The sequence below is a fragment of the Dromiciops gliroides genome, chromosome 1 (genome assembly GCF_019393635.1).
Source record: "Dromiciops gliroides isolate mDroGli1 chromosome 1, mDroGli1.pri, whole genome shotgun sequence".
NCBI classification, from domain to species: domain Eukaryota; kingdom Metazoa; phylum Chordata; class Mammalia; order Microbiotheria; family Microbiotheriidae; genus Dromiciops; species Dromiciops gliroides.
This window is the reverse complement of record NC_057861.1, coordinates 530,342,110-530,360,101: the sequence shown is the minus strand read 5'-3', so window position 1 is coordinate 530,360,101 and position 17,992 is coordinate 530,342,110. Positions and strand designations below refer to the sequence as shown.

Sequence of the window (17,992 nt, the reverse complement as noted above, 5' to 3'; positions counted from 1 at the left end):
ATGATGATGGTGATGGCAAGGATGGAGACTGGAACCAGGATTTCATTGGTATAAGGAAGTTCCTCTACTAATGCAGGTAGGTATCTTTGAAATTGAATGTTGCCTAGAGCTTTGAGATGTTAAAAGACTTGCTCACAGTCATAAAGCCAGTGTGTAAGAGGAGCAACTTATATCTGAGTCTTCCTGGTTCTGAGGCCAGCTCTCTATTCTCTATGCCATGCTGATAATAATAATTAAAATAAAAACAACAACAATAATAAGTGAAAGGAAAAACTGGAATTTAACCTATGTGGGCTGATTCCAAATGCAGGGTTGTTTTAAAACTTGCTTTAAAATCTTCCTGTGTTTCCCTCAGAAGTTTTTACACAATACATTCATAGGGGATTAGTAAACAGCACAACCTGTGTGCACAGAAATTTTTTTTTCTTTTGGTGAGGCAATTGGGGTTAAGTGACTTTCCCAGGGTCACACAGCTAGTAAGTGTTAAGTGTCTGAGGCCAGATTTGAACTCAGGTCCTCCTGACTCCAGGGCAAGTGCTCTATCCACTGCACCACCTAGGTGCCCTTGCACAGAAAATTTTTAAAGGAATTCTGGCCTCTCCTGAGACAGCTGAATCAGAACCCAGCTGCCTCTGTTTAACAGCCAAATGTGTACCTCGTTCTAACCCAGGGTGTTATTATGACTGGTGGCAATGGCATTAAGAGTCTTCCCTAGGGTAGCTGGGTGTTTTGTGCTCTCCTCAACAAAAATAATCCAAGGAACTTCATGCTTTTGTGACCCCAAGAACCACTTCTGAATACGGTCCATAGTAAAATGGAAAGAATGCTGGGTTTGGAGTTGGAAGATCTGGATTTGAATTTAGGCTCTGTCACTTACTGAGTATGTGACCTTGGAAAAGTCATTTAACTTTGTGGGGCTCAGTTTCCTAATCTGTAAAATGAGTTTCTTGGACTAGATGACCAGTAAGGTGCCTTTCAGCTCTGACATCTTATAATCTATGTATCTATGACTACTAAGTATGTAGTATCTTAATTCAAACTACTGAGTATTAAAATTTAGTATATGTACACTGAGAGATGAACAGCCTTTTATTCATTTTCCTTAGAATGAGAATAATGAGACAGCCTATCCACAATGAACTCTGCCTTTCTCTTACCAGTGACCCAATCTGAACTTTCTCACTCCACACTTAGGCCCTGAAGCCTCTCAAGCTCAGGGTCCAGTCTTACTAAAGATGAATTACTACATCAGTCTATCATGCACATGTGGCCTTGGGTGAGCATCATTTCAATATTGGGTTCTCAAGAAAATTCCATCTCCCAGAATATGGGTCTAGGTATGGTTAGAGTGTAGGGGAATGGGAAAGAGAAACAGGGAACAATATGGAACAAGTCCATGGAGTTTGGACTCAACTTGAAGACAAAGTAGATTTATACCTTCTCTTGGCCTTTCTCCTTAACTTGTTCTTGGGGATCAGGTTTGATGAAGAAGGAAGAAAATCCATCGACCCATATGTATTCCTGCCCTTTGGAGCTGGTCCTCGGAACTGCATTGGAATGAGATTTGCCCTGCTGACCATGAAGACTATCCTGGTCATGCTCTTACAGAATTTCACATTGGAGCCCTGTAAAGAGACCCCGGTGAGAGAAAAGATCTCTCTTTGCAAATGGGGCTTTAAGGGGTCTTTACTCAGGATCTCTGAACTTAGTATTTAATAGGCTTGACCAGTTTAGCAAGTGGTGTATACTCCTCTATGGACATTTAGTTCCCCCTTTTTATTTTAGTATGTATTCAATTTCCCCCCAGGTATTTATGTCTTTTGTTTTATATCACATTCATCTCCAAATATACCCCATCATCCGGTAAATACTCTACTCCTTTGTGGTACAGTTTGAAGGTATGGGGGGAACAGTTCAGCAAAAACACTGAAACATCTATCACATCTTACTGTGTATGCAACATTCCGTACCTATAGCTCCCCACCTTTTCAGTGGGAGAAGGGAGGTACTTTTCTCTTAGTCATTATACTTACTCACAATTCAGTTGTCTTAATGTTGGTTGGAAGGAACCCCTGCACCCTATTACTTCTTATTTTATATTCTGAATTGTAGGAGCTATTGAGGTTATTGTTAAATGGTCAATAGCAAATCACCTCCTTGAAAAAGTTTGGTGCCTCCTCACTGTCTACTAAACTGAGTATAAATTCCTTGACCTGACCTTCAAGGTCCTGAATCTGTCATCATTCTGTCTTTTCATAATGAACTCTCACTACTCCTCTATGCTGCAGTAAAATGTGATTATTTGACATTCCTGAACCCCTCCTATGTGTATTTCTAAATGTATTTCACCTTCAGTAGTATGTAAACTCTTTGAGGGAAGGACTATTAAGTTTTGGTCTTTACATCCCTAGTTCCTAACATATCCTAGCATCCCTAGTGCATTGCATATAGTTGGCAAGCATTTAATAAATGATTATTGAATGAATCAAGTAATTCAGTATATTTCATTTGTTTTCCCCTACAGATTCCCTTGGAATTAGACACAAAGGGTTTTATGCAGCCCAAGAAGCCAATCATTCTGAAGCTTGTGCCTAAAACAAGACTTGATTCTGAGGAATAGAAAACAAGGGCTTGAAGTCATCAAAAGAAGTCTCTTCACTCTCCTTTACCCTCGCATCACTCCCTGAACCCCATTAATAAAGAATAATAATTTATTCTTTTCTATGGAAATTTTCTATAAATTTTTCTATGAAAATGCATATGAAATATATTCCATTTGATAGCTTTGTTTTAGCTAAAATGGTCTGCTCAACATTTACTACTCTTATTCCACCACATCCTGGTCTCCATATTTTGCTCATGTTGTCTCCCATGAATGGAATAGGACCCTCACTTACCCTTACTATTATCCTACTTCTTGTTATTTGGTAACTGATTTTCTCCTTTTTCCTGGCAGCTTATAATATTTTTCTTATCATTATAGATGAAATTCAACTATAATATATCTAGGTATATCATATCCTGTGTGTTTCTTCATGGGTGTACTGTGAAAGACAGTATAGTGCAATGGGCAATAAAAATGTTGTACCTAGAATCATTTTTTAAAGCAACAAAAATTTATTTTATTTTTTCCAGTTACATGTAAGGGTAGTTTTCAACATTCATTTTCATAAGATTTAGAGTTCCAAATTATTCTCCCTCCCTCCCTTTCCTCCCCCCTCCACAAGATAACAACCAGGTTATATATGTACAATGCACAAGTGTTCTTTTATCAGTTCTTTCTATGGGGGTGCATAGTAAGCTTCCTCATTGGTTCCTTGGGATTGGCTTGGATTGTTGCATTGCCGAGAATAGTTAAGTCATTCACAATTGCTCATTAAACAATACTGCTGTCACTATGCACAATGTCCTCCCAGCTCTGCTCACTTCACTATACATCGATGTTCATTAGTCTTTCCAAGTTTTTCAGGGATCATCCTGTTTGTCATTTCCTGTAGCACAAGACCATAGAATCATTTTAAACTTGGTTTTGTATGCAGTATGTGACCATGAACAAGTTACAGCTTCTCTGTGGGACTCTGTTTCCTCACTATTAGCATGGGAATAAAAATACCTGTAGTACTTACCTCCTAGAATTGTGAGAATCAAATGAGAAAATGTATATTGTTCTGCAAACCTTGACTGTGTAAACATATCAGCTATTATCATTATTATTTCTACTTGTGTTTTGTGGGGTGTTTTCACGAATTCTGGGAAAATTTGTTTCATTTTCTGAAATACAGGGTGCCCCCACAATTTTAGTAGTTTCAAGCTCCTGAAATTTATAAATGCAATAAGACTTTTGGGACACCCTATATTGTTAATTTTTTTCTAAGTGCCTTGGGAAATCAATAATCTCAAGATGGTTACATTATTGAGATGCAGATGGCTTGTTTGGGTTTGGATGTCTTACAATAATTTTGATAATTCAGTGCAGGAATTTTGAGCCTCTATTTCCAGTCACTCTGTATTATTTGCAATTTTTTACTATAAAAAGTCTATTTGGTCTTTTCTTTTGTATTTTCTTAATTTGTGATTTCCCCCACCCCATTGTTTCCTCTAGTTCCTATTTATGTCTTTTGGTTATAATTCAATTTGTGTATGAGTGAGGTTTGCTTTTGTTGCTTTCTTCAACCTCTTATTTCATCTTCTTATTTTTTAAACATTACTAATTATTGCTTAATTTCTTTGAATGTGTTTTTTATGCTCTTGAGAACATATTTTGGGATATGTTATAGCTTCTTTTTATATAGTTCTGACTTGCATGTAGAACACTTTGATATGTTTTTAAATACTGGTTCTGACACTTAAAAGCTATGTGACTAAAAACAAAGTCATTGCATTTTTCTCTGAGCCTTAGGTTCTATATCTAGAAAATGGAGATTATATTAATCCTTCTTGTGTTCCCTACCACATAAGATTCTTGTCCTGATAGTTCTCTGAGACTGGTTAATTGTCAAATTTCAGCGCTTGTTATCATCCCTTCTCATTGAGTAGGGTAAGACTGGGGGGATGATAATGTCAGTGATAGTGTCAGGAGGTCTAGCCACCAGGACTAAGGCAGGGTCAAATATCCAATGATACAGAAAGCCCATAGGCACTCCACTAGGTTCTCACCTGGAGGGGGAGCTAGAATAACTGCTAATAGCTGAGCCATTTCTTAGCAAATGGTCCAATTTACTCTCATCCTTTGGGAACCATTCACCATATGTGTAATCACATATCCCAAGAGATATGCCAGCAATAAAAGCTCTTAATTTAAAATGTTTTCAAAGCAATTTCCCCATTTGTTATATCAATTTTATTCTTATAATGCCCCCGTGGAATAAGTGATGCAGATTCTTGTTTTATTTATTTATTTTAATAGTATTTTTACCAAGTACATGTAAGACAATTTTTAACATTCATTTAAAAAAATGAGTTCCAAATGATACCCCCTTCTTAAGAGAGTAAGCAATTTGATATAGGTTATGTATGAGCAATCATGTGAAAAACATTTCCATAGTAGTCATATTGTTTAAGAAGAAACATGACAAAAGCAAAGATGTAAAGAATTAATTGTTATTTGAGGTTTTAATGACCCCATCTTTTGGCTAGAATGGCGAATCTCTTCCTTCTTCCCAGCAGACTGCAGACAGCCCCCAGCCAATTGGCTGGCTGTTCTGATAGTCACATGACTGCCCTCACTAGGCTTCCAATCATTATAATTTTACCAGGCCCATGTAGGCGTTGTCGAGTGGTGATGATGCGAGGTGCCAGCCCCATGGCGACAGCTACAACCAGTGGGTGGAGCACTGTGCTGTTTGCGGAGCCCCAGAGGCCAGTGTGCGAGCCGAGGTTTTAGTTTTTTTGTTTTTAATTCTAGCCAAAAGATGGAGTCATAAAAACCTCAAATAACAATTCTTTACAAAGAACAACAATAAAATAAGAAAAGTAAAGATAGTATGCTTTAATCTACATTCAGATTCCATCAGTTCTTTCTCTGGATATGGATAGCATTTTCCATCATGAGTTCTTCATAATTGTCTTGGATTATTGTATTGCTGAGAATAGCTTTGTCAATCACAGTTGATCATTGTACAATAAATGTTGGAGATTATATTGGAAAATTAGGACACATTCTTCTTGGTGGAGTTGTGAAATGATCCAACTGCACCACCTAGTTGTCCCCTGTCACTCCATTTTTTAGCTAATATAAGATAATTTTGGTGATTGCTGCTTTATGATATAGTTTTAGATCCGGTATGGCTAGGAGACCTTCCTTTGCACTTTTTTCACTAATTTCAATAATATCCTTCACCTTTGCTTCTTCCAGATGATTTTTGTTATTTTTTTCTAGCTCTATAAAATAAATTTTGGTAATTTGATTAGTATGTCATTGATTAAGTAAATTAATTTAGGCAGAATTGTCATGTAAATTATATTGCCTCAGCCTACCCATGAACAATTGATCCAGTTGTTTAGATCTGACTTTATTTGTGTGAAAAGCATTTTGCAATTGTATTCATATAGTTCCTGGGTTTGTCTTGGCAAGTAGACTTCCAATATTTTATAATTTGCATAGTTATTTGATAGTTACATAAATTGCATTTTTCTTTCTGTCCCTTGCTGCTGGGCTTTCCTAGTAATATATAGAAATACTGATGATTTATGTGGGTTTATTTTATATTGTACAATTTTGCTTACGTTATTAATTATTTCAACTACTTTTTTAATTGATTCTCTATCATCTGCCAAACAGTGATAGTTTTGTTTCTTCATTGCCTATTCTAATTCCTTCTTTTTTATTTATATAGCTAATATTTTCATAAACATTTTTATTTAGGTTTTTTTGAGGCAATTGGGGTTAAGTGACTTGCCCAGGGTCACACAGCTAGTAAGTGTTAAGTGTCTGAGGCCAGATTTGAACTCAGGTCCTCCTGAATCCAGGGCTGGTGCTTTATCCACTGAGCCACCTAGCTGCCCCTTTATTTAGTTTTAAGTTCCAAATTCTACCCCATCCTTTCTTCCCTCCTCCCTGAGGCAGTAAAAAATCAGATACAGGTTATACATGTGCAATTATGTATAACATTTTCATATTTATAACCAACATTGCTAATATAATAGCGAATAATAGTGGTAACAATTCATATCCTTGCTTCCCTCTGATTTTCCTGGAAAGGCTTCTAGCTTATTCCCATTACAGATAATGCTTCCTGATGGTTTTAGATGGATACTACTTACCATTTTAAGGAAAGCTCCATTTATTTCTATGCTTTCTGTCAATAACAAAACCAACAGAAATCATATGATTATCTCAGTACTCATTTTTACTAAAAACTTTCTTTTAAAATTCAAATTAAATAATGTTTTATCAATATTTTTTCTTGCAAAACCAGCTACTAGTTTTATTTATTATCACAATGGTTTTCTTATTATCAGTTTTATTAATCTCACCTTTGATTTTCAGAATTTCCAATTTGCTGCTCAATTTGGGATTTTTAATTTGTTTTTTTTCCTAGGTTTTTTTTTGTTGTTGTTGTTGCACGTTCAATTCATTGATCTGAATTTTATGTTATTGGTGCAAGAATTTAGAAGCATAAGTTTTCCCTTAAGTAATGCTTTGGCTCCATCTCATAAATTATATATGTTGTCTCATTTTTGACATTCTCTTTAATGAAATTATTGATCATTTCCAAGATTTGTTCTTTGATGGACTTAATAGATCATTTATTTTCAAATTAATTTTAACCTATCTTTCCACTGAGCTTATATATATGTATTATGATCTGAAAAGAATGCATTTAACATTTATGTCTTTGTATATTTGATTTTTAGGATTTTTATGTCCTATTACGTGGTCAATTCTTGTGTAGGTGCCATGTACCATGGGGAAAAAATTACTGACTATGTATTTCCCTCCATCCTTTTTTTTCCCTCCTCTTTATCCTTCTATTTTTTCACCCTTTTCCTCCCCACTGGTGTTTTCCTTCTAATCACCACCTCTCCCAATTTGCCCTCACTTCTGTTAGTCCCCCCCTTTACGTAACCCCCTTTCCTCTAACTTCCCTCTACAGTAAGCTTGATTGTGTAAGTTATTCACTCTTTGAGCCAATTCTGATGGGAGTAAGGTTCAAGTAATGCCCACTGCCCACCCTCCCATCTTCCCCTCCATGGTAATAGATCATTTTCACCTCTTTATGTGAGATAATTTACCTCATTCTGCCTCTTCATTCCTTCTGACAACAGTAAAATTCTCTTTCTTACTTGTTGATGTGTTGTCTTGCCTTTTTAGAATGTAATCTCCCTGAAGGCAAGACTATCTTTCTTTTTCTTACATTTGTCTGCCCAGCGATTGGCACAACGCCTGGCATATGGTGAATGCTTAACCAATGCTTGTTGCTCTTTATTTTTAATGGTCTGACTCTTATTTTAAAATCACTGATTCTAAGGTGAATATTAAATGAACAGTGTGATAAAACTAAAAAAAAAAGTTAATGCAAATGCAATCTTATGCTACAAAACATGAGTCCAGTTCACAGGCAGTTACATTACACCTGAAGTTTTTGTTCAATTCTGGACACTGAATTTTAGGAAGACAAATAGCAACAACAAACTCTATATCTTTTTTTTTTTTTTTTTTTTTTTTTTTTTTTTGCGGGGCAATGGCCGTTAAGTGACTTGCCCCGGGTCACACAGCTAGTAAGTGTCAAGTGTCTGAGTTCGGATTGAACTCAGGTCCTTCTGAATCCAGGGCCAGTGCTTTGTCCACTGCACCACCTAGCTGCCCCCAAACCACTCCAGTATCTTTGCCAAGAAAACCTCAAAAAGGGTCACAAAGAGCTTGGAATTATTAAACAACAACAAATATAGGCTGCTCGAGGGCAGGGATTTTATGTTACTATTATTATTATTATTTGCTTATCTCCAGTGGCGCCAATCCTCAAACCTAGTAAATGTTTATTGGTGATTAATTGAGACTGAGGCAACTGGACAGACACATTTACACTGGAAAGAAATTATCCGTTGTTAGGAGCTCCCTCAGTGATCTCCATAGAGTATGGCCAGCTCTGGTTATCTTTTCTGTGCCTAAGTACAGGGTGTTTGAGAATATCAAGAAAGGAACAAAGCTTTGATCACTGAGAAATCTGTCGTAGCACCAATTAATCATAAATTTACTAAGTTACTATTATGCACTAGGGCCACAAAGACAAAAATGAAAACATCTGGTCGGCGTCGGCGTCGGCGCAGGGCCTCCGCCCCGGGCCGCGTCCTCATGGACTGCTCGGGCGAATTCCAGAAGTGGAAGACGCAGAGCCTGAGCAAGGCGGACCTGAGCTGGAAAGGCAGCGTGGACGAGGATGTGGTGAAGCTGGTGTGGCTCCTGAACGGCCGCGAGCAGTTCTTCACCAAGAGTTCCTGTGCCGGCCGCATCCTGCTGCTGGACCGGAGCATCGATGGCTGTGAAATCCAGAAGCAAAATTGTTCCTGGCTGCTGGTGACCTACGGGCTTTGTGCTAAGGATGACGTGTTCTCAGCTCTGAAGAAAGCCAAAGGGGACGCCATGCTGAAGTTTGAGCCGTTCGTCCTTCACGTCCAGTGTCGGCAACTGCAGGATGCCCAAGTCCTGGCCGGCCGTAATACCCATGGCCTGGAAGTCCCATTGAGCCACGAGGGAAGACTGATGGTGACTGAGGAATATATTGATTTCTTGTTGAAAATAGCCAATCAAAAAAATGGAAGAAAACGAGAAAAGAATCGAAAGGTTTTACAGATGCCTCCAGCTGGCCCTGGAGAGGACAGAGGCCAGCGGTCTGCAACCGAGGCAGAAAAGACGACTCCTCCCGTGTACACTCACAGGAGGAAGAGAAAGACAGGAAAGATGCCTGGCCAGCACAGCTCTCCAGAGAGACAGACAGACTTTGCAAGTGATGAAGACCATGCAGAAATCAGTCTCTGCTTTTTCCCTGAAAAACTATTAATAGTTGACTTTAAAATGCCTTTGCAGGAAGACATTTTGTGGCCCTTTGCAGTCTTCCTTTTTATAAGAGTGATTTCTTTTGCTTAGCTCTGAAATCAATTCATAAAATAAACAGTTACCAGTTTAAAAAAAAAATGAAGATATCTCTGCCCTCCAAGAGCGTATACTTTATGAGAGAAGCTACATGTACACATATAATTAAATGTAGAACATGCAAAATTAATAGAAAGTGATGAGGGGAGAATCTGTTATCAGCTGGAAGAATGAAAAAGTCTTCATCTAGCATTTAGCACTTGAATTGAGCTTAGAAGCCATTTTAAGAGGCAAAGTTAAGAAAGCAATAGTATTCCAGGTAAATGGACCCACCCAGGCAAAGACATAGAGGCACAATATGTGGGTTTAACACTAAGCAAGTCAGTTTGAGTGATAGAAAATAACACTTCATAAACCGCAAAAGGGATGCTATTGCCAGAATATAGGGTTTTATATACCAAAAGGAGAAGTTTCTATGAAAATCTCTTAATCTTCCCTTCTCCAACCAGGGCTTTCAGAGGAGAGTTCCCAATGGCCTAAGGCTCAGAGGAGGATGGTGCTAATGGCCTGGATTGTCATGGTTTGTGTATTCAGGCAGAAGCCAAAAGAAAGAGGAGGTAGTGGGTTTGGTCAGTGAGACATTCTTACTACATTCCCCCTCACCACTCACTAGACACAAGAGTTACATCTTTTCTGTAAACAAAAGGGTATGAAAAAAGCAAAGGAGAAGAAAGGAAGAGAAAGTGTGAAGGAAGCCAGAAGCAACCTTAAAGCAGCCACATTGAAGAATGGAAAAGAGTTAGAGAACATTCCTGTCCCTAGGGGTATGGACAACATGACTGCCAAAGCTTTTCTTGGCTCTGGCTTTTGAGATACCACAATAAACAGTATACCCCTTTTTAAAGTCTCTTTTTCTTATCATGATATGAAGAAATCTTTTTTTCCTTTAAATAAGAAATTTGCTGGTTTGTAGAAACCTCCTCATGTGCTTGTCTAATGCCAAGTGAAGGCCTCCTATCTAAAGTCACCAAGTACCTAGGTCACTTTTCACTTGTCTTCAGAAACCTGGTTCCAGTTCCAATTCTGCCATTGACTAATCGTGTGACCTTGGGCTAGTTACTTTCCTCTCCATAGGCCTCAACTTCATGTCATGTCAAATGTGTGGGTAGATTGGGTCAATCAATTAATCAGTGACACAAATTTTATGAAACAAATATGGTGTTGATATCTAAACCAGGAAGAGCCAAAAGAGAAAAAGAAAATTATAGAGCATTTTTCTCTAATAAATATTGATGCATAAAATTAACTAAAATATTAGCAAAGAAAGTACAGCAATTTATAACCAGGTTAATACACTAGTGGGATTCATACAAGGAATGAAGGGCTTGTTCTACATTAGGAAAATTAACATAATCAACCACATCAATAACAAAACTAACCAAAATCATATGGTTATCTCAACAGATGCAGAAAAAGCTTTTGAGAAAATACAGCACTCATTCCTATTAAAAACGCTAGAGAACATTGGAATAAATAGAGCTTTCCTTAAAATGATAAGGAGTATCTACCTGAAACCATCAGCAAGCATCATATGTAATAGGTATAAGTTAAAAGCATTCCCAATAAGATCACAGGTGAAACAGGGATGTCCATTATCACCACTATTATTCAATATTGTACTAGAAATGTTAGCTTTAGCAATAAGAGAAGAAAAAGAAATAGAAGGAATTAGAATAGGCAAGGAAGAAACAAAAGTATTACTCTTTGCAGAAGATATCATGGCATACTTAGAGAATCCTAGAGAATTGATTAAAAAACTAGTAGAAACAAATTATCAACTTTAGCAAAGTTGCAGGCTATAAAATAAATCCACATAAATCATCACCACTTCTATATTTGTTACCCAGCAGCAAAAGACATAAAGAGAAATTCTATTCAAAATAATTGTAGATGGGCAGCTAGGTGGCCAGTGGATAAAGCACCTACCCTGGATTCAGGACAACCTGAGTTCAAATCCGGCCTCAGGCACTTGAGAGTTACTAGCTGTGTGACCCTGGGCAAGTTACTTAACCCCCATTGCCCTGCAAAACAAAACAAAACAAAACAAAACAACCAAACAAACAAAAAACCCTAAAATAATTGTAGACAACATAAAATATTTGGGAACCTTCCTGCCAAGACAAACCCAAGAACTATATGAATACAATTACAAAACACTTTTCACAAAAATAAAATCAGATCTAAATAATTGTGAAAAAAATCAATTGCTCTTGGATAGGCTGAGTTAATATAAAAAATGACAATTCTACCTAAATCAATTTACTTATTCAGTGCCATACCAATCAGACTACCTAAAAATTGTTTTACAGAGTTAAATATAACAAGATTCATCTGGAAGAAAAAAGATCAAGAATATTAAGGGAACTAATAAAATATGAATAGGAAGGTGGTCTAGCCATACCAAATTTAAAACTATACTATAAAGCAGCAGTCATCAAAACTATTTGGTAGTGGCTAAGAAATAGAGTGGTGGATCAGTAGGATAGGTTAGGCACAAGACACAAAATAGTAAATGACTATAGTAATCTACTGTTTGATAAACCCAAAGACCCCAGCTTCCGGGATAAGAACTCACAATTTGACAAAAACTGCTGGGAGAACTGAAAGTTAGTATGGCAGAAACTAAGGATAGACCAACATATTACACCAAAAACCAAAATAAGGTAAAAATATGTACAAGATTTAGACATAAAGGGTGATAAAATAGGCAAATTAGGAGAGGAAAGAATAGTTTATTTCTCAAATCTATGGAGAGGAGAATAATTTATGACCAAACAAGTGATAGAGAATATTATGAAATGCAAAATGGATCATTTTGATTACATTAAATTAAAAAGGTTTTTTTTAGTTTATTTTTTTATTTTAGCAACAAACATTTATTTTTTTCCAGTTACATGTAAGGGTAGTTTTCAACATTCATTTTCATAAGATTTAGAGTTCCAAATTTTTCTCCCTCCCTCCCTCCCTTTCCTCCCTCCTCCATAAGATTGCAACCAGGTTATATATGATTAGTTCCTTGGGATTGTCTTGGATCATTGCATTGCTGAGAGTAGTTAAGTCATTCACAATTACTCATTGAACAATACTACTGCCACTATGCACAATGTCCTCCCAGCTCTGCTCACTTCACTATACATCAATGTTTATTAGTATTTCCAGGTTTTTCAGGGATCATCCTGTTTGTCATTTCCTGTAGCACAAGACCATTCCACTACAATCATATAACACAGCTTTTTCCATCATTCCTCAACTGATGGACATTCCCTTGATTCTCAATTCTTAGCCTCCACCAAAAGTTGCTATAAATATTTTTTGTACAATTTTTCCCCCTTTTTCTCTTTTTCATGATTACTATTAACTGTTTCCCTTTTATCCTATTCCCTTCCCCATGATATTTATTCTATTATCTATCTTCTTTCATCCTATCACTCTTCAAAAGGGATTTGCTTCTGTCTCCTCCCCCACTCTACCCTTCCTTCTTTTGCCCCTCTCTCTTTATCCCCTTCCCCTCCTATTTTCCTGCAGGGTTAGAGAGATTACTCCACCCAATTGAGTGTGTACATTATTCCCTCCTGGAGCCAATTCTAATGAGATTGAGGTCTTTGGGCCAATTTTGATGAGTGTTAGGCCCATTTACTGCTCATATTAAATGGATTATTCCACCCAGTTGGGTGTGTATGTTAGTTCCTCCTTGAGGCAGCTCTGATGAGTTTAAGGTCTTTGAGCCTTTTCTGATGAGTGTAAAATTCGTTTACTGCCTTGCTCCTCTTCCATCTTTTCCCCCATTCCATAAGCCTTTTCCTGTTACTTTCATGTAGGATTTCACCTTTGCCCTTCCCCCCTCCCCCAGTGCATTCCAGTTCCCCCTCAATTTAACCCTAAAGATGTCATCACCTAGCTAGGTGACACAGTGGACAAAACATCACCCCTGGACCCAGGGGGATCCCAGCTAAAACCTGGCCTCAGACACAAGACAGTCACCCACTGTATGACCCCAGGTATGTCCCCCAGCTCCAATTTCTTATGGTTCTCTAGGGTCTTGTATTTGAAAGTCAAATTTGCCATTCAGTTCAGGTCTTTTCATCACAAATATCTGAAAGTCTTCTCTTTCATTAAAGTCCCATTTTTTCTGCTGAAAGATTATACTGAGTTTTGCTGGGTAGGTGATTCTTAGTTATAATCCCATTTCCTTTGCCCTTTGGAATATCATATTCCATGCCCTCCGATCCTTTAATGTAGAAGCCGCTAGATCTTGTGCTATCCTGACTGGGGCTCCACAGTACTTGAATTCTTTCTTTTTGGCAGCTTGCAATATTTTTTCCTTGACCTGAGAGCTCTGGAATTTGGCTATAATATTCCTTTGAGTTTCCCTTTTGGGATCTCTTTCTGGAGGTGATCGGTGGATTCTTTCAATTCCTATTTTAGCTGCTTCTAGAATTTCAGGGCAATTTTCCCTGAGAATATCTTGGAAGATGATGTCTAAGCTCTTTCCTTGATCATGGTTTTCAGGTAGCCCAATAATTTTCAAATTATCTCTCCTGGACCTATTTTCCAGGTCAGCAGTTTTTCCCAGAAGATATTTCACATTCCCCTCTATTTTTTTATTCATTTGGATTTGCTGTATTGTGTCATGGTTTCTCATAAAGTCACTGGCTTCCATTTGTTCAATCCTAATTCTTAGGCAATTATTTTCATCAGAGAGCTTTTGTACCTCCTTTTCCATTTGACTTTTCAAGCTTTTGACTTTTTTCTCATGTCTTTCCTGCATCACCCTCATTTCTCTTTCCATTTTTTCCTCTACCTCTCTAATTTTATCTTCAAAGTCCTTTTTGAGCACCTCTATGGCCTGAGACCAATTCATATTTTTTCTTGGAAGCTTTAGATATAGGGGCCCTGATGTTGACATCTTCCTCTGAGGGTGCCCCTTGGTCTTCCTTGTTACTGAAGAAACTTTCTATGGTCCTCACCTTCTTCTGTCTGCTCATCTTGCCTTTCTTTTACTTGACTTTTAGCTCCTTAGAGTGGGGCACTGTTTCCAGGCTGCAGTATCCCAAGCTTAAGAAGTCCCAGGTGGTATGATTTAAGGAGAATCAGGTTCTTCCCTTGCTTGGCCTGTTTCCTGGTCCTACATGACCCCAGACCAACTTGCCAATCAACCAGCTTTGTGTGTTGTGGTTGTTAGCTCTGATGAGCCTATGCCCCTCCCCCACCTGGGCTACTTCTACTGGAGCCTACCCCCTGGTTCTCAGTAGGGGTGTAAAATCCAAGTTCTGCCTTAGCACCAGCATAGACCCCTGTAGTCTCCCCCCTGCCCAGGGCTCAGCCCACTCACCAGACTGTGAACTTAGTTCCAGATGACACTGGTACTTCAGCTGATTCAGAGGCTCTGGGGGTCTCCTTCTCTGGTGAGGGCTTCTTGAGACTGGATCTGTGGGTTTGGGCTTGATTCCTGTATTAGCATAGCAGCTCCCTCCCTCTGTTCTTCCAAGCCATTCTTGGTTAGAAGAGGATTTCACCATATTCTTCTGTGAGTTTTGCTGCTCTGGGCATTTCCCTATGACTTTATTTGGATGTTTTTTGGAGTGATCATGTCATGAGTTCAGGAGCTCACTTCCTTTTAGAAATATTATACATTATGATCAAGTGGGATGTATGCCAGGAATGCAGGGGTGGTTTAACTCAAGGAAAACTATTAATGTAATCAATTATATCAATAATAAAAGAAATAAAAATTATGATTATATCAATAAATGCAGAAAATGCTTTGATGAAGTATAACACTCATTTTTATTAAAAACAAACAAACAAAAAAAAACACTTGTAGGTTTATGTATCAATGGATTTTTCCTTAATTTGATCAAAAGTATTCACCTCAAACGTTTAGCCAGCATTATTTGTAATGAAGATAAGATGGAAACTTTCCCAGTAAATTCCAGTGTGAAACAAGGATGCCCACTGTCACCAATATTATCCAATATTGTATTGGAAATCCTACCAATATCAATAAAAGAAGAAAAAGAAATAGAAGGAAACAGAAAAGGGAATGAGGTAATAAAACCATCTCCTTTTGCAGACAATATGATGATATACTTTTAAAAATCACAAAGAATCAACCAAAAAGTTAGTGGAAACAATTTTTTCAAATTTGCAGGATGTAAAGTAAATACAGGCATATCATCAGCATTTTTATGTATCATAAACAAAATCTTGGGAAAAGAGGTAGTAAGAAATACCCATTTAAAATAACTCTAGACATTATGAAATACTTGGGAGTATACCTGCCAAAACAAACCCAAGAAGTATATGAACAAAATCATATTTTAATAACCCCCCCTTTTTTAAATAAAATCATATTAAAATACTTGGAGCAATATTTAATGTTCATTGGCAGATGGAGCCCATAAAATAAAAATGGAAATTTTACCTTAACTAACATATATTCAGTGCCATCCCAATTATATTATCAAAAATATTTTATTGAATTAGAAAAAATGATAACAAAATTCATTTAGAGGAACAAAAATTCAAGAAGATAAAAAGAAAAGTGAAAAGAAAAAGATAAGTGAAGGAGGTTTAGCAGTACCAAATCTTAAACTATATTATAAGGCTGTCATTATCAAAACTATCTGGCACTGGCTAAGAAACAGAAAGGGTGATCAGTGAGACAGAGAAGATATAATTTATAGCAGCAAATCAATATAGTAACCTTGTATTTGAGAAGTATAAAGACAAGGTTTGGGGATAAGAATTCATCATTTGGTAAAATTATTTTGGAAAAACTGGAAAGCAGTCAGGCAGAAATTGGACATAGTACAATACCTTAAACCTTTTACCAAAATAACATCAAAACGGATACACGATCTAGATATAGAGAGATATTACAAGAAAATTTAAAGAACATGAAATATATTACCAATCAGACATATGGATAGGCAAAAGACTTATGAATATACAAGAGATAGCAATATGAGGTATAAAATGAGTAGTTTTAATTACATTAAATTAAAAAGGTTTTATAGAAATAAAATAAATGCAGCCAACATGAGAAGGAAAACAGAAAATTTAGTGGGAATTTTTATAGACAAAATCTCAGATAAAGGTATTATATCTCAAATATGTAAAGAACTTTGTCAAATCTATAAGAATATGAGTCATTCCCAATTGATAAATGGCTAAAGACTGTAAATAAGCAGTTTTCCAATGAAGAAATCAAAACAATTTATGACCATATAATTGTGCTCTAAATCATTATTGATTAGAGAAATGCAAATAAAAAAAAAACCTTGAGATATCATTTTATACCTATCAGATTGGTTGAAATGATTGAAGGGGGAAAGTGAGAAATGTTGGTGGGGATGTGGAAAAATTGGGACACTAATTCACTGTTGGTGGAGCTGTGAAGTGAATCAACCATTTTGGAGAGCAATCTAAAGAGTTATTAAACTGCCTGTACCACTACTAGGTGTGTTTCCAAAGATAACTAGAAAAAAAAAAGAAGTTATATATTCCAAAATATTTATAGCAGTTATATTTATGGTTGCAAAGAACTGGAAATTGTGGGGATACCTGTTAATTGGGGAATGGCTGAACAAGTTGTATTTTTGTTTGTCCTTCATTCCCAAAGGGGACCATGACATCAGGTATGCCATGACTTGAACTGAATTAGATTTAAGTGAGGGAAGGTTGTGCAAGGTCACCAAACTAACTCTCTTCTCCAGAGCCATCTGGAAAGAAATATATCAGGACAAATGGAGAGAGCCCTGAGATGTTTAAGGCAATTGGTATTAAGTGACTTCCCTAGAGTCTAAGTGTCTGAGGTGAGATTTGAATCCAGGTCCTCCCAACTTCAGGGCCAGTTCTCTATCCATTGCACCACCTGGCAGCCCTACCACAAGTTGTAGTATAAGATTGTGATGGAATACTACCATGCCATAAGAAATGTTGAGCTTGGATGATCTTAGGAAAATATGAATAGACTTTCACTAAATAATAAAGAACAAAATGAGCAGAAGCAAGAGCACATTATATACAGTAACAAAAATTTTTGTTTATGAACAAATATGAGTGACTAAGTCATTTTAACTATTATAAATACCCAAATTAGCTACAAAGGTCCTATGAAGGAAGACACTGCTTCCTGAGAAAGAACTGATAAATAGAAGTATGTATGGACTGGTTTTACACACACACACACACACCCACACACACGTGTGTGTACTTATATACATATATGTATATGTATGCATATATGCATATACTGGATTTACACACACATGTACATATACAAACATATTTGTGTCTAATGGTAGCCATTTCTATGGTTGGGGTAGAAAAAAGGGGGGGAAAGCAAGTTACATAGTTTTATCATATATTTAAAGGGAATAGCAAGTTGTACATAAT

The 17,992-nt window shown here is 37.0% G+C and overlaps 2 protein-coding genes across 2 annotated transcripts in view; both read left to right on the top strand.

The window, feature by feature from the left end:
* Positions 1 to 2,714, top strand: part of LOC122734485 (cytochrome P450 3A21-like) — a 48,011-nt gene extending 45,297 nt beyond the window's left edge. Inside the window, exons 12-13 of the mRNA XM_043975346.1 lie at positions 1,479 to 1,641; positions 2,525 to 2,714. Of these exons, the coding sequence (XP_043831281.1) occupies positions 1,479 to 1,641; positions 2,525 to 2,620 (259 nt within the window). The 3' untranslated portion in view covers positions 2,621 to 2,714. The remainder of the gene's footprint in view (positions 1 to 1,478; positions 1,642 to 2,524) is intronic.
* A 6,080-nt stretch (positions 2,715 to 8,794) lies between these two features.
* On the top strand, positions 8,795 to 9,586 carry LOC122751311 (tRNA wybutosine-synthesizing protein 3 homolog). The gene is given in 3 exon segments (XM_043998314.1): positions 8,795 to 9,250; positions 9,252 to 9,339; positions 9,342 to 9,586. Coding segments are annotated over 3 exon segments (789 nt in total).
* Positions 9,587 to 17,992: the final 8,406 nt, after the last annotated feature.